The 23585-nt window shown below is 46.7% G+C and overlaps 1 protein-coding gene across 1 annotated transcript in view; it reads left to right on the top strand.

Annotated features, from left to right (window-relative positions):
- DIP2B (disco interacting protein 2 homolog B) overlaps positions 1 to 23585 on the top strand; it is a 324894-nt gene that overhangs the window by 118913 nt on the left and 182396 nt on the right. Inside the window, exon 2 of the mRNA XM_075333901.1 lies at positions 9884 to 9955. Coding sequence (XP_075190016.1) covers positions 9884 to 9955 — 72 coding nt within the window. The remainder of the gene's footprint in view (positions 1 to 9883; positions 9956 to 23585) is intronic.

Below are 23585 nucleotides of genomic sequence, written 5' to 3'. Positions count from 1 at the left end.
CAGGTTAGAAGAGACCGCAAGTGATCGGCACTTAGGAATAATCTTTTTCAGGCTGAAAACATCATTTTGGGAACATAAATTACTTTGCAACTTTGATCCACTTTGGCCATGGGATGAGCTAAGGTTTATTCACATGCCAGTGACAGCTCTATGCCATCTATAAGGCTGCTTTCACACATACGATTTTTGCAGTGCGGCACAATACGGCGCTCTGCAGAAAAAACGCAACTGGTTTTTTTTTTGCCGCCGGTTGCGTTTTTTCCCACATAGACTTGCATTAGCACCGTATTGTGCCGCATGGCCTTGCGTTGCGTCCGTTTTTTGCCGGATGCGGCATATTTAGCCCATGCGGCGGCCGGATGGAACGTTGCCTGGCACATTTTTTTTTTTTTGTGCGGCACAATTTACAATGCAAGCCTATGGACGCCGGATGCGTTTTTTTGCACTGCGCATGCTCCGTATCAATCCGCATCCGTCAAAAAACGGACGGGCTGCATGGAAAAACTTATGCAACGGATCCAGTTTTTTCGCCGCATCCGTTGCATAGGTTTTTGAGCCAGATTGAGCCGCACTGCAAAAACCGAATGTGTGAAAGCAGCCTAAGGCTATGTGCGCGCGTTGCGTATTTACATGCAGTTACGCTGCGATCTGCACCGCGGCGTAACTGCATGCGTCCCCTGCATAATCTATGAAGATTATGCAGGAGACGTGCGCACGTGGCGTCTTAGAGCGCAGCGCTTCGGCTGCTGCCCGAAGCGCGCGCTCTAAGAAGTTACATGTCACTTCTTTCCTGCGCTCTGCATGCAGCCCCCGCTCTGTCTATGGGAGGGGCTGCACTCAGAGCGCATGGAATCGGCTTTTTTTTTCATTACGGACTGTTTCTGCAGCGATTTGAAGCGCACGTGTGCTGTTCAAATCGCTGCAGAAATTTCTGCCGGCACAGTACGCAACGTGCGCACATAGCCTAAGGGATTGACTCTGACGAGGCCATAAATGGATACATAGAAATATACAATATATTATTTTATTGACGACTTTGTTACTATTTTCCCAACATAAATAGTATCAGTGATTCTTTGTTTTAGTACAAGTCATTTTCGTGTGACCTAAAGAATTTGTGTTTTTGTGAAGAAGTGGCTTTTCATTAATTCTTTGTTATCCAGATGATTGTAGTTATTACATTTTTAGCACGATCCCCTTTCAATGACTTAGAAATATTCATAGCCTTGGGGCTGTATATACATGTGTGATCAGTGGGGGTAGAAAGGAGCGCCTGGGTACTTGGGTCCCTTTAAAAGAAATGTCATAAAAAATGACCCTTTGTTTAAATCAAGTTAAATATAGAATTTCAATATATTTTTTTTCTTGTATCATCATAATAAATAAAATCTTGCAATTGTTGTATTGACCACTAGGCCTAATACTAGACTACTGCTTGCTGTTCTTCACTTCCACATCAGCAGAAATTTACTGACTCAGACCCGATTTGTGCGAGAGCATAAACTAGGCATGATCTAATCTGGGCAAAGATCGTTGTGCTAAGAGTGCAAGGGGAGAAGTGATGGCATCTCTTGTCTGTGATGATAATGAGACTTCTGAAAATTCATCTTTACAGATTAGGCAAATGCATATTAAAGGGAACCTGTCAGTTCCAATATGCACCCAGAACCACGAGCAGATCTGGGTGCATATTTCTAATCCCTGCCTAACTGTCCCTGTATCTAGCAGCATACATAAAGAGATCTTTAGAAAAAGTATTTCTAAAGATCTTTTATCATATGCTAATGAGGCCAGCGACTAGTCGGAAGGGCGTTAATTCCCTTGGCTAGTCGGCCCCCTTAGCATGTAAGTACGCCCCTGTGGGTGTGCTAACCTGCTAATGAATGCGCAACGTCACAGGCATGGTTGAGCTCGCTGCTCTCTGCTGCCACCATGCCAGAAGCTGGATTTCAGTGCACTTGAACAGAAGTCCTGTACTTCCAGTACTATGGAGCTGGGTATACGCGTCACTGCTTCAAACTGGTGTAGTGCACATGACCAGAAGTCCAGGGACTTTCTGATTGTGTGCACTAAGCTGAAAACCAGTGGCGGCAATAGAAGTGAGAGCGACAAATGTCTGACGCTTCGCATTCATCAGCATGTTAGCACGCCCACATGCTAAGGGGTCCAACTAGCCAAGGGAACTAACGCACTTGCGACTAGTCCCTGGCCTCATTAGCATACGATAAAAGATCTTTACAAATACTTTTTCTAAAGATCTTTATGTATACTACTATATACAGGGACAGTTAGGCAGAGAATAGCAATATGTAACCAGAACTGCTCGTGGTTCTGTGTGCATATAGCACCTGACAGGTTCCCTTTAAATAAGCTTTAAAAAAGGTGCAAATAAAATATAGATGAAGACCAGAAAAGGCACAAATGTCATCAGGCTCCTTGTGTTTTTGTATGGCCTCATTCAGCGTCTATACCTGACCTCTCCGGCTTTGTCTTGCGTACATGCGCTGCCTTCTTCGTTGCTGGCTGTGCTGTTCTTGAACTTCTAAGCGTTCTTATTGTCAGTGTTACTTCCTGTCCCTACAGTTTACAGCGAGTGATTCTGGCAGGATATCCGTATTTACGTTGTGATATTAGTGGGGTTTCTTTCTTTGGTTCCTGGCAGAGCAGGAAACTCCAAATAAGCCGCATTTTAGCTTTTCTCACCAGGCACACGTCTCTTCATGTGGGAATGCGGCTGCCCGTCTGCAGAGGATTCAGGAGCGCCGGGTTTCATCCACTTCTCTACGATTGCTCCCATCATAAGCAGATCTAATAATAAACTATGGGGCTGCGGGGAGTTTTAATGTGGTTTACTGAGAGAAGCGGCTGCGAGGGAATACCCTGGATTATCTGGACGATCCCGAAGCCACAGGGAACATTATATTACAGGATTGCTAATTACAGATTGCACTTCCCTAATATATTCCTGCAATAGGGCACCTGAAGAGACCAAGGTGATCCGGCAGATTCTCTGGTTGTTGTTTAAAGGGGAGGTTCATTACTCTGCAATAGTGGCCACATCCCTGTAAAACTGATAGGGAAATCTTTTTCTAAATACCTTATTCATCCAGTTCTAAGGCCGGGGCCATACTGGGGACTAATGCGATCATCACATGACACTCTGCTCACGCTCACAGCACAGCGGGAGCCGAGTTTCATGCGAGTGTCACTGCGATTAAGGTCCGATCATGCGATCGGACCACAGCTGCGGAGGGGAGGGAGGGATTTATCTCCCCCTCTCCTCCGTTGCCGGCTATTGCCATTCTCGCCCTGCACTCGCAGTACACCAGTGTACTGCAAGTGCAGTGCAATTTTTCTCTCGCTCCATAGACTTGAATGGGTGCGAGAGAAACAAGGATCGCATTGCACCCGCAGCATGCTGCGACTGTTTTCTCGGTCCGATTAGGGCTGAGAAAATAATAGCTCATGGGTGCTAGCACATGGGTTAATATTGGTCCAAGTGGAATGCGATGCTTTTTCACATTCCACTCGCTCCGATTTTCATGCCGTGTGTCTTAGGCCTTAGTGGTGCTATTGCGGTCTGCTCATCCCCATAGTGACCCCCCGCAGGCTTCGTGACCTCTGGGATCTGGTGCTGTCATGTCAACTTCCAATTGACCCGACATCACCCCGGCCGGCCCCAGTCTTCCTGAGTGACTGGGCTGTGGGTGGAATTTCACCGCCCATCACAGTCCAGCATCTCGCACGCTCTCTCCTTCACTGCAGAGCACCGCAAACAAGAGCGATGCTGGGCTGTGACGAGGGGTGAAAGTCCACCCACACCCTAGTCGCTTAGGGAGAAAGGGGCCAGGCTCAGTGATGTTGGATCAACTGAAAGTTGACGTGACATCACCAAATATCAGAGGTCACAGAGCCTGAGGGGGAGGTCACTTCATGGGGATGAGCGGACCGCAGTAGCGCCGCACAGAGGCACAATTGGCTGAACAAGGAATCTAAAACCTTGCCTATCAGTTTTACAGAGAGGTGCCACTATTGCAGAGTAGGGAACCACCTCTTTAAATGCCTGTGGCATTTGTGGCCACTCTCTAGTCTTGATAGTGGCCATCTTCTTGATGGATGCCGCATTCATCCTTCATATGGCATGATATGTTTTATGGTAGCAGTCTATATTGGCAGGAGTGGCCTGCTACCTTGAATAACCGCATGCCAATGCAAACCAGCAAGAAAAAAGCCAAAAGTACACTCAAGTCTCCATCTGTAGAATGGAGCAAATCTATGGCATATGTTGTCCCAGACCTTCTCCCAGTGTGGACAGGCACATTTAGCACTTGACTGTTCATATACTTTTAGAGAGTGTGCACAAAAATCTACCGCAATCTTTTTGTATACAGTGGAGTGTCGCGTGTCTCACAGTTATGCCGCATTCAAAGATCCATGTACTACGGTCCGAGCACAGATTGTACGCCGGTCTCCTGACCGAAACGCTACAGCCACATAAATGAGTCTGTAATGTTTGGGTTTTGTATACTCATGGACAGATTGAGTGAAACAGTGTGTGCTCGGACCATGACTGACACGTGTGGATGCGGCATTATGTGGCGGCACTATGATTGACATGGTTGTGGAGAAACTGCCTCTGCTCGTCCTTAGACCAAGACCAGATAGTTCTGCATATAGGATTCATATGCGAGGCCATATTTGTGGTTTTTCTTTAAATAGGATGGCACATCTTGACAAAATAAATTAAAAGGCAGACTGCCAATTGGGTTGTGCCAAAAAACTCTATTAACTATATATCTTCCTGTGCCAGTGTGGGCGCAGATTCCTCGGTCTTAGACCGAACTGAACTTTTGTCCCTTTAAGGCTGAACTTGGCGGACCAGTTACAGCTGTAAATTAAGCACATGCTCAGCTCCTCGTGCTCATTTGTGTAGTGAGTCTGGGTATATGTGCAGAAGATGCCTTATTGACATGCACTAGCCTGGCCAGTAAGTTGGACCAGCCTAGAGCATGTTGTGTTCAAATCTTCCTGGTGGACATGAGGTCTTTGTGAACTAGCACATTGGTGAACATTGGTTATTGCACACACGGACCAAAAATACACTTGTCTGAACTGAGCCTAATGGAGTGAGGACCCACTGATGAAGCTCCACAGTGCCAGGTCTCCTTCCCACGTCTCTGGCCACTAGTGTACATACAATTGGGATCATATAGATCTTATGTTTGGTGTGATTGATGGATGTGAAATGTAGAATCCCTGCCAATTATTGGCATTGACTCGTATTTATACATCATACAAATGTTTATTGTAACACCGGTACCTAACACTCGGTACATCCATAATGGGAACACTGTAAGTACCGGTAACAGCGCTGAAACTGCTCTGGTGAGCGGGAAGGTGCGATCTGTGCAGCGGTGATGGACTCTCAGGACATGACTATATAGTGTGTCACGCTTTTAATAGGGTTTGAAGTCCCTCATGTTCTTCAGCATTTACACAGTTGAAATAATAAATTCATGACTTGGAAAGGTGAAATTTCTTCGAGTGATGCTGTGGGTTGAGTCAACATCCAGCTGGAGTCTGTAGATCCGACCAGTGCTCAGGGAAGAATACTTTGATCCTAGACAGATGCCAGATACGGGGTTGGTCAGATACATGTTACAGTCCTTACTCAGAAACATCGTGTGCCTCATTATTTAGACTAGTCTCCCAGGCTGCGTGGCCTTCTTGTGCCATGACTCACGTTGTGTCGTCTTCCCTCTCGCTATATTCTCTCGGCTGCAGTTTGTGGTGCTGTTCTCCCCGGTAGTGGTGGATCCGCATACTGTTTCTACCTCTGTTATGTTACTTTGCATTGGGGAAGATTTCCATGGGCCGTAGATGGCAGTCCGATAGGAAATCGATTTGTCCATAGCTGTTAGCTGTCACTTGGATGACTGTGAAGGCGCAAGATCAGCGTCTGTCAGACACCTCTGCAGCTCCTCATCTCTAGGGGACATAGTGTGATCTGACAATACAATCCAGACTTGCCGGTCAATAATAGCAGATGTGCAATGTCTGATGGACTTCAGAGACCTAGTATTGGTGCTCAGGAAAATCTAATATGGCTTTACTGGTATTTTGGTAATGTTTGTTCAAGTGGATGACAAATACAGCATTAACTGCATCATTCACTATAAGGCCATTAGTTAACAGACAATTTGGGTGCCCAAGTGGTCCCCTTCTCTAAGTGAGAGCTACTCCTCATTCAGATGTTTCAGGACTAAAGACTAACTGATGAGGTGAAGTCATCACCAAGAAGCCGCCATTACTGGTGGTTTCAGGACAATCCCTACTCGCTGATGATCCCCGTTATCACCAAGGGACGCTGCGGGCAGCCATACAAGTGCTGTATAGCAGGTAATGCAAGGGCACGTCAGTGCTCCCCTTAGGCTCACCAGGACATCTTTAAGGGAGTACTAATTAAAGGATGTACGTCTGGAACTCCAATGGTGAGAACAAGGTGCAAAACTCAAAAACATACATTGTGACTAGTGTGCAACTCTTTACCTCATTGTATGGGGAAATAATGAAAAGCAGAACTGCTATGGGAATACTAGAATGACAAATACAATGAACTATATGAAAAATTGAAAAAACTTGAAACTGGAATATGCATTACTGCTATGAATAATAATAATAATAATAATATTTTGCATTAATCAATACAATGGCTAACCATCTATTGTATTCCTATTATTCGTAACAGTTATGCACATTCCATTTAAGTTATTTTAGTTTTTCAGCCAGTTCATTGTATTTGTCAGTCTAGTATTCCCATAGCAGTTCTGCTTTTCATTATTTCCCCATACTTTGCGACTAGTGTGCAACTCTACCTTATTGTATCTTTAAGGGGGTATTCTGATACTTTGCTTTGGATATTTATTGGTAACAGCTTTCTTAGTAGCTCACAGGTATACAATACATTGACAGCACCTCTTTATTGCCTGGAATTACACTAAGCATGCATCCATTACACAGTCTGCGGAGTGTGAACACACCCATACAGAATAGTAGCAGGAGAATCTCTGGGTTTGGGACTCTGAAGAGGCCCATACACTTTAGATAGCGGTCAGTATGACCATGTGGACCTGTTTGGTCAGCTTCAGTTGGTATCCAGCGCCTCCCACGTCCACATCGGGAGGTGAGAAGCGTTGATGATGGGTCACCAGCAGTGGATCGACAGCTCTTGTACATGGCCAAGTGTTATTACGGTATGTACACTTCCTATTCCAATTTATGGGACATGTCAATGATACTTGCTGGGTGGCTGCCAATACCTGGAAAGCACTGCCGATAACTGGCGCAGTCAGTGCTATATGGGCAGCTCCTATCCCGTTGCAATGTGGAATTCAGGAGTGCAGGATAACCTCTATAAAGTGGTCTTGTCCAGTGCATTTATGGCATATCTACAGGACAGATGTGGTCCCACCAATGGCACCCTCATTGATCTCGAGAACAAGGCCTTGACATGCACCGCTGTTAGTAGAGAGGTGGTCAGAACTGCTATTCATTTGTATGGGAATGCAGATCACTAGTGCATGCTCGGGTGCTCAGTACTCATTAGCAGCAGATGGGCGCAACTCAAGCACCTGATCATAATTGAAGTCAATGGGGGACGTGAGCATTTTTCTGAAAGCTTTTCCAGAAAAATGTTTGAGTTCCCCATGGACTTCTATGACACTCAGCGCTTGAGTTGCGCCCATCCGAGTGTCCAGCTGCTCATTACGAGTGCTGAGCATGGTAGTGCGCACTCATCACTACTGATCGCCTCTAAACAGGAGCAGTGCCCCATTCTTCAGTTAGATGTGGGTCCCATTGGTGGCTCCTGTATCTACTGTACATTTATAGCTTATCCCATGAATATGCCACAAGTGTACTGGGTGGAAATACCTCTTTAAGGCTATCCTTATACATCCACATTCTCATAAGTATGTCTTTGTGTGGATTTCAGGCATATTTTGACTCCAATTGGGTGAAAACTGCAAAATACTCTTGAGAAATTATCACATGGTCTTTCCATAGAAAAGCCACAATAGATCATAAACTTTGTACTCTATTTTCCTTCCGCATGTGACCAGGATTTGCAAAATCCCATTCTCCCTCATTGTGGTATCTGGACCCGGGGATGTGCATACAGTTATTGTACCCAGGATCTTGGCCCCCAGATTAAAAACAGTGAAATATAGGATATGTGGATCATCCTATGGGAGGCAGAGAACAATCGGTACCCTGGACGGGAATGATTCTCCACCGTGCCATGGATTGCCCCTTCTATACGTGTCGTCCCCCCCCCCCCCCACAGTCATCCCTGTGAGCGGCAGATTAGTGGCAGCCTTCTAGTGTGGAGGAAGTGAAAGTTGAGCTGTCGGGTTAGGCTAAGTTCACATATCCTGTGTTTTGCATCAGTCACAATCCGTAGCCTTGAGGAATTACGGAATCCTGCAAAATATTTTGCAGGAATCCTGTATTTCCCCATAGACTTCTATTAGTGACGGATTGCGACTGATGACCCTGCGTTGCATCCGCTGCGTCGCGGTCCGTCGTTTTTGACTGACCGCCGAGCGGGGAGCAACGCAGAATGTAACGTTTTCGGGCCGTCAAAATTAACGCGCCGCGCAGGAATCCGTCGCCATCCGTCAAGCTTGTAATGCATGTCTATGGTGCTGGATTCCGTCGTAATCCGTCTTACAACGGAATCCAGCGCAGGATTCCGTCATGCTCTACTGAGCATGCCCAGCATGCTTGGCACGCCCACTGGGCTGTCCCAAACACAGACGGATCATGACTGATCCGTCAAAAAACGGATGCACAGCGGATGTAACGGACGCAACTGATCCGTTTTTTCACAGGATTCCTGTGAAAGGAATCCTGTGAAAAACACATCAGTTGCATCAGTTGACATCTTGAAAATGACTGATCCGTTGCTGACGGACCTGACGGATTGAAAACACAGGATGTGTGAACTTAGCCTAACTCGCTGCTACTTCTAGATCATATTCCTTCCACTTATCTGTGTTTTACTATGATAAAAAGCTCAGGAAACAGGAAACGCTGCAGCACCCAGTTATTATTCACTCGCTCATTTACTGCTCAAGATCATTTGTAGGTCATCTGAGTCATTTCAGCCTTTCATCAAACGGACCTTATCACCCAAATTAATAAGTGATATATTGGCGATGGAAACTCTGGGATGTAGAGCACGAACATATATTTGGGATTGCGTGTGTGTGTATGTGTGTGTGTGTGTATGTGTGTATATATATGTATGTATATATATATATGTATAATATATATATATATATATATATATATATATATATATATATATATATATATATATATATAATTTTTTTTTTCCTCTATGTAATAAAACATTTGCCCTTTAAACAGTTATTAAAGGGTTAATAGTTATTAATGATGTCCGTCGTGTGCTCAATAAGTGGCCAGTGTATCAGAGCTTCGGGGCCTGGATGTAGCTTCAGTACTGTTTTTTTTTTTTTTTTTTTTTTTTTTTGTTTTTTTTTTTTTTATTATTCCGCTTAGTGCTTGTAATGAGAAGAACGTATGCATGGCCTTGTACATGAGCGTGCAGCCGGTGGCACCACAAGGCCCAGAGACGAGGATGGGCGCTTATCACAGTAGTTAGGCGCTTGGCTTTCATCCTCTTCTCCGGGGGTTTGCATTTACATTGATGTGGATGTGGCGATACGTCTGCTATGATAATCTCTTATTTGATAATCTCTTATTTGTATTCTGTAGCTGTGCTGTCTCTTTCCCATGTGGTTACTGGATATTTTACATTGATATTTAATTTCCCTCCATTCTGTGCTTCTGTTTACAGGAGATATTACACAGAAGGGCTACGAAAAGAAAAGGGCAAAAGTTCTGGCTCCTTATATCCCTCAAACCCAAGGTAAGGATCAAAATATATATATATATATTTTTATTATAAAATATCGTCATGCTGAGCAACATCTTAGGTAACACTGTCTAATAATGAAGTATTTCTCCTGAATCCTTGAACGAAAAGTAGTGCAAGAGTCAAAAATAGTTTTCAGTTTGTGTGTAATCATATTTTATTTTAATGTGAGGTATTTTATACACCACAAGCATCCATAGGAAATACCTGTCGAAATTCCTGCTTCTTCAGCGCCCCTCTGAGGCTCCAGGACCCTTCTCTGCTGCTCCATCGCCTCCTTCTCTGCTGCTCCATCGCCTCCTTCTCTGCTGCTCCATCGCCTCCTTCTCTGCTGCTCCATCGCCTCCTTCTCTGCTGCTCCATCGCCGCCTTCGCTGTACTGCTCCATCGCCTCCTTCGCTGTGCTGCTCCATCGCCTCCTTCGCTGTGCTGCTCCATCGCCTCCTTCGCTGTGCTGCTCCATCGCCTCCTTCGCTGTGCTGCTCCATCGCCTCCTTCGCTGTGCTGCTCCATCGCCTCCTTCGCTGTGCTGCTCCATCGCCTCCTTCGCTGTGCTGCTCCATCGCCTCCTTCGCTGTGCTGCTCCATCGCCTCCTTCGCTGTGCTGCTCCATCGCCTCCTTCGCTGTGCTGCTCCAGCGCCGCCTTCTCTGTGCTGCTCCATCGCCGCCTTCGCTGTGCTGCTCCAGCGCCTCCTTCGCTGTGCTGCTCCAGCGCCTCCTTCGCTGTGCTGCTCCAGCGCCTCCTTCGCTGTGCTGCTCCATCGCCTCCTTCGCTGTGCTGCTCCAGCGCCTCCTTCGCTGTGCTGCTCCATCGCCTCCTTCGCTGTGCTGCTCCATCGCCTCCTTCGCTGTGCTGCTCCATCGCCTCCTTCGCTGTGCTGCTCCATCGCCTCCTTCGCTGTGCTGCTCCATCGCCTCCTTCGCTGTGCTGCTCCATCGCCTCCTTCGCTGTGCTGCTCCATCGCCTCCTTCGCTGTGCTGCTTCATCGCCTCCTTCGCTGTGCTGCTCCAGCGCCTCCTTCTCTGTGCTGCTCCAGCGCCGCCTTCGTTGTGCTGCTCCAGCGCCGCCTTCTCTGTACTGCTCCATTGCCGCCTTCGCTGTGCTGCTCTCTACCAGTTTTTGTTTACATCATGTGATTGCTGCAGCCAATCACAGACCTCAGCATAATGCCAAGGTAGACTGCACAAGCTGCTGAACTCAGTGATTGGCTGTAGACGTGATGTCACCGCTGCAGCCAAAAAGCAAAGTGTTGGAGACACGGTGCTGGAGCCAGAGAAGATAGGTAAAGTTAGATGCTGTGTTACATCTGAGCTGAGCCTACGGGCAGACGTTTGATAAAAGCGGTCTCCTGCTTTCAAAGTGGATTTGTCACCAGATTTCACAATACAAACTGCATACATTATTAAATAATGTTGATTTTAAAAAAAGAAAATTTTTTTTGTTTTTTTAACTCCATGTCAGAATGGGTGTAGTCCTGCAATATCATGATAAATCTTGTGAGATAAGTATATTCTGCCTTTGGCACCCAACTTCACTGATAGCTGCAGCTTGTACTGAGCAGGGTGACATCTTCGCAGCAGGAGGGACCCTGAGGAGCTGTCAGGCCTTTCTGACATTGATTTTCAAAGTAACAAAACTTCATTAGGTCTAAAGCCTGCTTTACACGGTACGACCGATTGTGCAATTTCACAATCGATCGTACCCGCCCCCGTCCTTTTTGCGTCACGGGCAAATCGCTGCCCGTGTCGCACAAAGTCGGTAACCCCCGTCACACGTACTTACCTCTCGTGCGACCTCGCTGTGGGCGGCGAACATCCACTTCCTGGAGAGGGAGGGACGTTCGGTGTCACAGCGACGTCACACGGCCGCCGGCCAATGGAAGCGGAGGGGCGGAGATGAGCGGGACGTATACATCCCGCCCACCTCCTTCCTTCACATAGCCGGCGGCGGCCGCGTGATGCAGGTGAGCTGCTGTTCATCGTTCCCGAGGTGTCACACGGAGCGGCGTGTGCTACCACGGAAACTATGAACAACTAAATTAAACGATGATATAGAACCTAGCGACCAGTACACGACTCACGATTTGTGAGCGATACTGCGTCGCTAGGAGGTGTCACACACAGAGCGATGCCGGATGTGCGTCACAAAAACAGTGACCCCCGACGATCTATCGCACGATAGATTGCCTGGTGTAAAGCAGCCTTAAGATGTCGATTTAGTAATATATGCTCGTATAATAAAATCTAATGACAAATCCTCAGCACACAAGTGTAATAAATATGAGATCATGGCAATGGGTTCCTGCACATAGTAATGTCCTAGTATGGGATGAATGCACAGAGTGTGTAACTATTTCATCATGAACAAAGTGATGTCCAAATGCAGAAAAATAAAAAAAACTGGTATTCCCTAACTCATGGGCTGACTTCCAGCTTGGTGCATGAGTCTTGCAAACAGCTATGAACAGCAGGTCTCCAGATGGGGACTTTTGTGAGTAGCAGCACACAGAAGAGCAGATCTGAATGGGGGTCACATAGGAATCCCTGGATGTTGGTATTCTGCCTGTGTGATTTCTGTGGAAAAGCTTTGGCTGTCATTGTACTGGTAATGGGGTCTCTTCGTGTCACCACAGTGAGGGGGCGGCAGCTGGATGTGGCTCGCGACCCTCTCTCAGGGCTGGAAGTGGCTCTCATGGTCAGAAAGGTTAGAAACCTCTGCTCTTACTAGACAGAATGATGGTTGGGCTCTCTCTGGCCCCTTTTTGTGATCGCAGCTTCTGCGCTCCCCCTTGCCCTCTGCGCTCCCCCTTGCCCTCTGCGCTCCCCCTTGCCCTCTGCGCTCCCCCTTGCCCTCTGCGCTCCCCCTTGCCCTCTGCGCTCCCCCTTGCCCTCTGCGCTCCCCCTTGCCCTCTGCGCTCCCCCTTGCCCTCTGCGCTCCCCCCTGCCTTCTGCACTCCCCCTTGCTCTCTGCGCCCCCCCGTGCCCTTTGCACTCCCCCTTGCCCTCTGCGTCCCCCCCTTGCCCTCTGCGCCCCCCTGCCTTCTGCGCCCCCGCTTTCCTTTTGCTAAGGGTAGGCATGCCTGATACAAATGTGCTCCACCTTTGATAGTTGAACCCCTGGGGCTCTGTTTAGTGGGGGGCCATAGATTCCTTCATCAAAAAGGGAAGTTCACATTGTGGATTAACAAATCGCTATGTAAAGTATTTTTAGTTTTGGAATTGCCCTTCCCTTCTATAGTTCAGCTTCTTCTTTGCTACAAACCTTGGACTCCAGCCAGGACAAGAGAACAGATAACTACTGAATGTTAACCCTGACACTGCAATCCTGCGGCTGGGAGCGGGCTCCGTTTATAGAGTTAGAAATGGCATTTAATCCATACAGTCGCTTTATGGATTGATGCATGTGCAGCATATATGTTCTAGATTATTTGTGGATTTGGCTCAGCATCAATGATCATTGGGTTTGTGGCCAAATTAGAAAGGTCATAGATTTGAGATGACCCAAAAAAAAAAAAAAAGGGAAAGCTTCTTGGGTAGGGAGCGTATATAGAAAGATCCCCTATACAAACTAATCTATTATATTTGTCAGCGGTTTTGGATTTTGTGATTTATTGCAACTACAGAGGTCGGTGGCATGGTCCGATCAGTGGGGTCAGATCTAGCCTGTCCTTTTAGGCTTCTCCCCTGGGATAAGGGGCTGTGCCTACAATTACAGCCTATCCATAGTGGAGGTGATATTACCATAATTAGGAAAATGTGCCTGAACCTAGCACTGTATCCACTGATCGATTTGGATCCTAGCAATATGTCCCTGGCATAAAAATAAACCTTTGGGACCTTATTCATCATAGCCTTTGTCCCTTTTTTTCTGGTGTAAAACAGTGATTTATTTTTTTTTTAACACCTCAGCCATTATTTCATTCATGCCTTTTTTTTTCCTTATTTTATTCTTTTTCCCTTCCGACATGTAGGAGGGACTTTCCTTATCCAGACGTTTTTAGCTTAATTCGTCATTTCTTGACTTTTTGAAATGTCGCAGTTGCCCCCCAATTGTACTCCATTACCTTAGTGGGCTAAAAAAATAAATGCATGTACTTTATTTTATTTATTTTTTTGCACAGTTGATGACCTAACGTGACATTTCAAAGGATCATGCAACTTTTTCCTTTTTAAAATGTACAAAAAAAAGGTAAAAGACAAGAAAATCTAAAATGGCAAAGTTGATTTCTGCAAAACCTGCCATCACATTGGAGCAATTTGTAGAATATGGTGCGAAAAATTGCAACTGTCACAAGACAAAAAAGTCCCCTAAAAATAAACACTCACATGATGCATTGGGACTTTAATAACCTCCAGTTTTTCCAGTAAGATTTTAATGCCCTCCATTTTTTTTATGTGACTTTGGTGCCCTCCAGCTTTGTGGTGTGACTTTGGTGCCCTCCAGTTTTAGGGTTGGATTTTGATGCACTCCAGTTTTCAGGTATGACTTTGGTGCCCTTCAGTTTTGAGGTATGACTTTGGTGCCCTCCAGTTTTGTGGTGTGACTTTGGTGCCCTCCAGTTTTCAGGTATGACTTTGGTGCCCTCCAGTTTTGTGGTGTGACTTTGGTGCCCTCCAGTTTTGCGGTGTGACTTTGGTGCCCTCCAGTTTTCAGGTATGACTTTGGTGCCCTTCAGTTTTGAGGTATGACTTTGGTGCCCTCCAGTTTTGTGGTGTGACTTTGGTGCCCTCCAGTTTTGTGGTGTGACTTTGGTGCCCTCCAGTTTTGTGGTGTGACTTTGGTGCCCTTCAGTTTTGAGGTATGACTTTGGTGCCCTCCAGTTTTGTGGTGTGACTTTGGTGCCCTCCAGTTTTGTGGTGTGACTTTGGTGCCCTCCAGTTTTAGGGTTGGATTTTGATGCACTCCAGTTTTCAGGTATGACTTTGGTGCCCTTCAGTTTTGAGGTATGACTTTGGTGCCCTCCAGTTTTGTGGTGTGACTTTGGTGCCCTCCAGTTTTCAGGTATGACTTTGGTGCCCTCCAGTTTTGTGGTGTGACTTTGGTGCCCTCCAGTTTTGCGGTGTGACTTTGGTGCCCTCCAGTTTTCAGGTATGACTTTGGTGCCCTTCAGTTTTGAGGTATGACTTTGGTGCCCTCCAGTTTTGTGGTGTGACTTTGGTGCCCTCCAGTTTTCTGGTGTGACTTTGGTGCCCTCCAGTTTTGTGGTGTGACTTTGGTGCCCTTCAGTTTTGAGGTATGACTTTGGTGCCCTCCAGTTTTGTGGTGTGACTTTGGTGCCCTCCAGTTTTGTGGTGTGACTTTTGTGCCCTCCAGTTTTAGGGTTGGATTTTGATGCACTCCAGTTTTCAGGTATGACTTTGGTGCCCTCCAGTTTTGTGGTGTGACTTTGGTGCCCTCCAGTTTTCAGGTATGACTTTGGTGCCCTCCAGTTTTGTGGTGTGACTTTGGTGCCCTCCAGTTTTGCGGTGTGACTTTGGTGCCCTCCAGTTTTCAGGTATGACTTTGGTGCCCTTCAGTTTTGAGGTATGACTTTGGTGCCCTCCAGTTTTGTGGTGTGACTTTGGTGCCCTCCAGTTTTGTGGTGTGACTTTGGTGCCCTCCAGTTTTGTGGTGTGACTTTGGTGCCCTTCAGTTTTGAGGTATGACTTTGGTGCCCTCCAGTTTTGTGGTGTGACTTTGGTGCCCTCCAGTTTTAGGGTTGGATTTTGATGCACTCCAGTTTTCAGGTATGACTTTGGTGCCCTTCAGTTTTGAGGTATGACTTTGGTGCCCTCCAGTTTTGTGGTGTGACTTTGGTGCCCTCCAGTTTTCAGGTATGACTTTGGTGCCCTCCAGTTTTGTGGTGTGACTTTGGTGCCCTCCAGTTTTGCGGTGTGACTTTGGTGCCCTCCAGTTTTCAGGTATGACTTTGGTGCCCTTCAGTTTTGAGGTATGACTTTGGTGCCCTCCAGTTTTGTGGTGTGACTTTGGTGCCCTCCAGTTTTCTGGTGTGACTTTGGTGCCCTCCAGTTTTGTGGTGTGACTTTGGTGCCCTTCAGTTTTGAGGTATGACTTTGGTGCCCTCCAGTTTTGTGGTGTGACTTTGGTGCCCTCCAGTTTTGTGGTGTGACTTTTGTGCCCTCCAGTTTTAGGGTTGGATTTTGATGCACTCCAGTTTTCAGGTATGACTTTGGTGCCCTCCAGTTTTGTGGTGTGACTTTGGTGCCCTCCAGTTTTCAGGTATGACTTTGGTGCCCTCCAGTTTTGTGGTGTGACTTTGGTGCCCTCCAGTTTTGCGGTGTGACTTTGGTGCCCTCCAGTTTTCAGGTATGACTTTGGTGCCCTTCAGTTTTGAGGTATGACTTTGGTGCCCTCCAGTTTTGTGGTGTGACTTTGGTGCCCTCCAGTTTTGTGGTGTGACTTTGGTGCCCTCCAGTTTTGTGGTGTGACTTTGGTGCCCTTCAGTTTTGAGGTATGACTTTGGTGCCCTCCAGTTTTGTGGTGTGACTTTGGTGCCCTCCAGTTTTGTGGTGTGACTTTGGTGCCCTCCAGTTTTGTGGTGTGACTTTGGTGCCCTCCAGTTTTGTGGTGTGACTTTGGTGCCCTCCAGTTTTGTGGTGTGACTTTGGTGCCCTCCAGTTTTGTGGTGTGACTTTGGTGCCCTCCAGTTTTGAGGTATGACTTTGGTGCCCTCCAGTTTTGTGGTGTGACTTTGGTGCCCTCCAGTTTTGAGGTATGACTTTGGTGCCCTCCAGTTTTGTGGTGTGACTTTGGTGCCCTCCAGTTTTGGGTGTGACTTTGGTGCCCTCCAGTTTTGTGGTGTGACTTTAATGCCCTCCAGTTTTGCGGTGTGACTTTGGTGCCCTCCAGTTTTGTGGTGTGACTTTGGTGCCCTCCAGTTTTGCGGTGTGACTTTGGTGCCCTCCAGTTTTGCGGTGTGACTTTGCTGCCCTCCAGTTTTAAGGTTGGATTTTGATGCCCTCCAGTTTTAGGGTTGGATTTCGGTGCCCTCCTGTGTTGGGGTTGGATTTTGATGCCCTCCAGTTTTAGGGTTGGATTTTGGTGCCCTCCAGTTTTGCGGTGTGACTTTGGTGCCCTCCAGTTTTAGGGTTGGGCTTTGGTGCCCTCCAGTTTTAGGGTTGGATTTTGGTGCCCTCCAGTTTTGCGGTGTGACTTTGGTGCCCTCCAGTTTTTGGGTTGGACTTTGGTTGCTTCCAGTTTTTGGGTTGGACTTTGGTGCCCTCCAGTTTTTGAGTTGGACTTTGGTTGCTTCCAGTTTTTGAGTTGGACTTTGGTGCCCTCCAATTTTGCGGTGTGACATTGGTGTCCTCTAGTTTTTTTTTAGTGGGACTTTGGTGCCCTCCAGATTTGCGGTGTGACTGGTGTGCTCCAGGTTTTTGGTGTGACTGGTGTGCTCCAGGTTTTTGGTGTGACTGGTGTGCTCCAGGTTTTTGGTGTGACTGGTGTGCTCCAGGTTTTTGGTGTGACTGGTGTGCTCCAGGTTTTTGGTGTGCTTGTTCCTTCTATCCATGATTTCATTAGCATGCATGCTGCAAATAGGAGTAAGGGGTGCTTCACACACAGCGAGCTCGCTGCCGAGATCGCTGCTGAGTCACGCTTTTTGTGACGCAGCAGTGACGTCATTAGCGATCTCGCTGTGTGTGACAATGAGCAGCGATCTGGCCCCTGCTGCGAGATCGCTGCTCCTTACACACAGCCCTGGTTCGTTTTCTTCAAAGCCGCTCTCCCGCTGTGACACACAGATCGCTGTGTGTGACAGCGAGAGAGCGACAAATGAAGCGAGCAGGAGCCGGCATCTGACAGCTGAGGTAAGCTGTATCCAAGATAAACATCGGGTAACCAAGGTGGTTACCCGATATTTACCTTAGTTACGAGCCTCTGCAGCTCTCACGCTGCCTGTGCTGCCGGCTCCGGCTCTCTGCACATGTAGCTGCTGTACACATCGGGTTAATTAACCCGATGTGTACAGCAGCTAGGAGAGCAAGGAGCCAGCGCTAAGCAGTGTGCGCGGCTCCCTGCACTCTGCACATGTAGCTGCATTACACATCGGGTTAATTAACCCGATGTGTACTGTAGCTATGGTAGGAGAGCAAGGAGCCAGCGCTCAGTGTGCGCGGCTCCCTGCTCCCTGCACACACAGCTGTGCGCTGGTAACTAATGTAAACATCGGGTAACCATACCCGATGTTTACCTTAGTTACCAGTCTCCGCAGCTTCCAGACGGCAGCTCCGTGCAAGCGCAGCGTCGCTTGCACGTCGCTGCTGGCTGGGGGCTGTTCACTGGTCGCTGGTGAGATCTGCCTGTTTGACAGCTCACCAGCGACCATGTAGCGATGCAGCAGCGATCCTGACCAGGTCAGATCGCTGGTCGGATCGCTGCTGCATCGCTAAGTGTGAAGGTACCCTAAGATAAGAACGTTTGCATGGTAGAGGGGTGTAACAATAGATTAGCATGTGTATTTGCAAGTGACTGAATCTAAATGTAATGTATCTGACGTCTGACCATATTTGAGGAGTGGACGTGATATTCCAGGGGTCACCTGTATGATCCTTGTTACTTTAGGACAAATTCCATTGTACAGATAGACATCACCCACTATTCTCTGTGGCTTCCTGGCTTTTCTGCACTGGGCTGTAAATGTGCAGGTATTTGTAATCCTATTTGCCGCTTCCCTTCAGCGTATGGTGGGAAAAGCTATTTATATGTCTTAAAAATAGCATTTGTTGGATACATTTCCTTCCATTAAGTTCTGTGCATCTGAAGCGGTTTTCTTGGCACTTAGTCTTCAGTGTAACTATATAACTGAGCAGGTCCTGATGGTGTTGTCTAGGTTTTCTGTAGATTTTGGCTTTATGTACTGTACACCCTTTTATATTATCGCTTTAGGGTAAGTTCACACACTGCGTTTTTTTGACGCTGCGTTTTTGTGCGTTTTTTACACTTCAGCTTCTCCATAGGCTGCTGGTGACCATCCATACTTTTCACCCGTAGGACAATGATGTTGAATTGCATTATCATTTCCATAGCCATGAAATGATGGAGGTGGCTGATCTTCTAGTAGTGTAGCCACCAGGAGACGTTATGGCTTCCATGACTCAGCTTTGGATGGCAGATTTATTTGTAAGTCCTATATCTTATTTTAAAGGGTGCAAGAAAGTGGCCGTCACCGGTGGAGTCTCAGAAGACATCTACGTTTACAGAACATCAATACCTTGACATTGATGTAAATCAGGCTTAGTGTCCTGGGGCCAGTCGTAAAGCATCCTGGTGCAGCACATCTGTCACAGGGCACGCAGCTTTATTGCTGCTCAAATATGTACTCGCAGGGCCGAAATACAGGAGCGGCTGGAGATGTAGTCATGGAAATCTGCTTTCAAGGGTGAGATTTCTGAACAGAAAAAAAAGTTCTTAATATGGGGGGACATTTATCATAACCGGTGCCAGGGAAAAGTGGAGGGGTGTCTATGATCACCTGTGGGAGGACGGCTGTGATTGACGGCCACACCGAGGGGATCAGAGAATGACCCTCCCTTAGACATTCCACATACAAATAATGCTGATCTGGGTGGTAAAAGGCATGTTTTAAAAAATAAATAACACACACACACACACACACACACACACACACACACACATACACATACATACATACATACATACATACATACATACATACATACATACATACATACATACATACATACACACACACAGTAACTGTCTCTCTCCCAGTCGCTGTCTATTTGTTTCCATCTCTCTGTCTGTATTCTGTATTTGCATCAGTCTATCTGTCTCAATCTCTGTATCGGTCTGTCTTTCTCTTTGCCCGGGCTGTCTCTTTGCCCGGGCTGTCTCTTTGGCCGGGCTGTCTCTTTGGCCGGGCTGTCTCTTTGGCCGGGCTGTCTCTTTGCCCGGGCTGTCTCTTTGGCCGGGCTGTCTCTTTGGCCGGGCTGTCTCTTTGGCCGGGCTGTCTCTTTGGCCGGGCTGTCTCTTTGGCCGGGCTGTCTCTTTGGCCGGGCTGTCTCTTTGGCCGGGCTGTCTCTTTGGCCGGGCTGTCTCTTTGGCCGGGCTGTCTCTTTGGCCGGGCTGTCTGTGTCTGTCTCTCTCTCTCTCTGTCTCTGTCTCACCACCGACATCTTTTTACCTCACACATAAGCTTCTTATACTAACAGTTTATTTTGTTCCTATAGTAACCACTGACAGTTATTTATAGCCTGCAGCTCCCACCTCCATTCAGTTTAATGGCTGCAGGATTTTTGTAGAGTAACTGGAAAGCACGGGGTTACATTTTCCCAGCCAAACATAATCTATGACGTTCCCTGAGTCACATGGAGTGTCTGTGCAAAATTTCGTGACTGTACATGCGACGGTGCACACTGAGCTTTATATATTAGGGGTGTGTGTGTGTGTGTACGTGTGTGTGTACGTGTGTGTGTGTGTATGTCCGCTAAAGGAATCCCCACCGTTGCATGTACAATCACGAAATTTTGCACAGACACCCCATGTGACTCAGTGAACGTCATAGACTATGTTTGGCCGGGAAAATGTAACCCCGTGCTTTCCAGTTACTCTACAAAAATCCTGCAGCCATTAAATAGTAATATATATATATAATATATATATAATATATATATATATATATATATATATATATTATACACACATACATACATATATTATTTATACATACATACATACATACACACACTGAGCTTTATATATTAGATATACAGTATGTGTATATATATTATACTATATATTACACTACAGATCAAAAGTTTTGAAAGAAAAGCACATTTTTTTTTTTTCAATGAAGCTATCATTAAATTAAACAAATACTCTATTATTAATGTGTTAAACGACTATTCTAGCTACAAATGTCTGGTTTTTAATGCAATATCTACATAGGTGTATAGAAACCCATTTCCAATAGCCACCACTCCAGTGTTCTAATGGTACATTGTGTTTGCTAACTGTGTTAGAATGCTAATGGATGTTTAGAAAGCCCTTGAAAACCCTTGTGCAAGTATGTTGGCACAGCTGAAAACAGTTTTGCTGATTAGAGACGCTATAAAACTGACCTTCCTTTGAGCTAGTTGAGAATCTGGAGCATTACATTTGTTGGTTCCATGTGAGAAATTGCCAAGAAACTGAAGATTTCCTACAGCTGTGTGTACTACTCCCTTCAAAGGAAAGCACAAACAGGCTCTAACTAGAGTAGAAAGAGAAGTGGGAGGCCCCTCTGCACAACTGAGCAACAAGAGGCTAAGTTCACAGAAGAAGTTTATAAAAATTCATCCCAGATTTACCCAGAAAACACTGACTATTTTGCTCATTTGTCATCAGTGTGAAATCCACTTTATACAGCCACAATTATTAATAATTTACAAGGCCAAATACAGTTTCCTATGATAAAGAATTGCAATTTATCCTTAAAAATCGGGTGCTCTACTGATGCTCCGTATGGTATCCAAGTTAGGTTTTTTTTTTCCGCATCCATAGACTTGAATGGGTGAGTCTCGTCGGACACACAAAATAAACTATTGCTGCATTTTTTTGTTCACGTGCTGATTTGGTTTGTATAAAAATCGCTCATCTGTACTGCACAATTGAATAGCATTGGCCTGAGTACGGTCTACGGGATGTGTGTCTTTAACAGACCGCTCTTGGAATGAATCTACACTCGTGAGAACTTGGCCTACCAGTGTATAGTGCGCGCACCTTTAGGATTTGTCTCTGCTTACCGGTTCCAGCGGTCATCATGTGGCCAGAAGTGTGGGATTTGCATGGTTTTGGTCATGTGATGACTAAAGTCTCAGCGGCTTCTCTTAATAGAACACTGAGCTTTATGGGCACTACTGGAGCTTGATCCTAACAGTGAGTGCATTACACACTGTTAAAATTCTCCACTTGCTGGAGATTTCACCAAAGGCGGATAATCCCACTTAGGCTATGTGCGCACTAGAGCAAAATACCCGCGGATTTACCCGCGGATTTGCCGCGGAAATTTCTTGAGAAATGTCTGCAATCTTTGTGCAGACATTTCCCATGAAATTCTATGAGAAAAAAAAAAAGCTGTGCGCACTGGTGCGGATTTTTCTCAAGAAAGTTTCGGTGCGGAAATTTCTCGAGAAACTTTCTTGAGAAAATGAACATGTCCATTAAATCCGCAGGTATCCCGCGGATTTCTGCAGTACAGCCTGCAAAAATCCGCAGGGAACCACCCGCGGGAAAATCGCGGCAATTTCGCGGCAAATCCGCGGCAAATCCGCATGCGGTTTTGCCGCGGATTTTTTCCGGAGTTCAGCAAATCTTCACTCCCAGAAGTTTCTCGAGAAGATTTTCTCGAGAAACTTCACATCTCTAGTGCGCACATAGCCTTAGGCTTGGAGGACCCGGCATGTCAGTGCATTGTAAGTTCATAGATTTTGGTCCAAGCTAAGTAATGCTTCTTGTCACCTGTGGTGGCGCTGCCCAGAAGTTGAACACTTGATTTAGATTTCACCCAATTATAATTTATTATTATTATAAGATCTATGGATTAATATAAACTTTGTGGGGAAAACGCCTTCTAAGTGCTCTGGAAGTGACACCAACCTTTTACCTTCTGAGGTTATTCCTCCACCCAGCACCAGTCTCCATATCCTGATTGATAGCTCATTGTCTGCGTGACGTCAGGCAAGAAAATCAGACAGTGAGCTATCAATCAAGATAGAGGTTGGTGCTGTGTGGAGATACAGCCTGGGGAGACAGAGGCTTCCTAAAGCTGGTGTCACACATAACGACGACGACAACGACGTCGCTGCTACGTCACCATTTTCTGTGACGTTGCAGCGACGTCCCGTCGCTGTCGCTGTGTGTGACATCCAGCAACGACCTGGCCCCTGCTGTGAGGTCGCCGGTCGTTGCTGAATGTCCAGCTTCATTTTTTGGTCGTCACTCTCCCGCTGTGACACACACATCGCTGTGTGTGACAGCGAGAGAGCGACGAAATGAAGCGATCAGGAGCCGGCACTGGCAGCTGCGGTAAGCTGTAACCAGCGTAAACATCGGGTAACCAAGGGAAGACCTTTCCCTGGTTACCCGATGTTTACGCTGGTTACCAGCCTCCGCTCTTGCTGCCAGCGCCGGCTCCTGCACTGTGACATGTGGCTGCAGTATGCATCGGGTAATTAACCCGATGCATACTGTAGCAAGGAGAGCAAGGAGCCAGCGCTAAGCAGTGCGCGCGGCTCCCTGCTCTCTGCACTGTGACATGTAGCTGCAGCACACATCGGGTTAATTAACCCGATGTGTGCTGCAGGAGAGCAAGGAGCCAGCGCTAAGCGCGGCTCCCTGCTCTCTGAACTGTGACATGTAGCTGCAGCACACATCGGGTTAATTAACCCGATGTGTGCTGCAGGAGAGCAAGGAGCCAGCGCTAAGCGCGGCTCCCTGCTCTCTGAACATGTAGCACAGCGACCTTAAGATCGCTGCTTCTGCTGTGTTTGACAGCTAAGCAGCGATCATAACAGCGACTTACAAGGTCGCTGTTACGTCACCGAAAATGGTGACGTAACAGCGACGTCGTTGTCGCTGTCGTTTAGTGTGACACCAGCTTAAGTGTCTGTTAGATCAGTTAT

Source organism: Anomaloglossus baeobatrachus, chromosome 2 (genome assembly GCF_048569485.1).
Source record: "Anomaloglossus baeobatrachus isolate aAnoBae1 chromosome 2, aAnoBae1.hap1, whole genome shotgun sequence".
Classification (NCBI taxonomy): Eukaryota; Metazoa; Chordata; class Amphibia; order Anura; family Aromobatidae; genus Anomaloglossus; species Anomaloglossus baeobatrachus.
The sequence above is the reverse complement of the archived record's forward strand: the minus strand, read 5'-3'. Positions and strand labels throughout refer to the sequence as shown.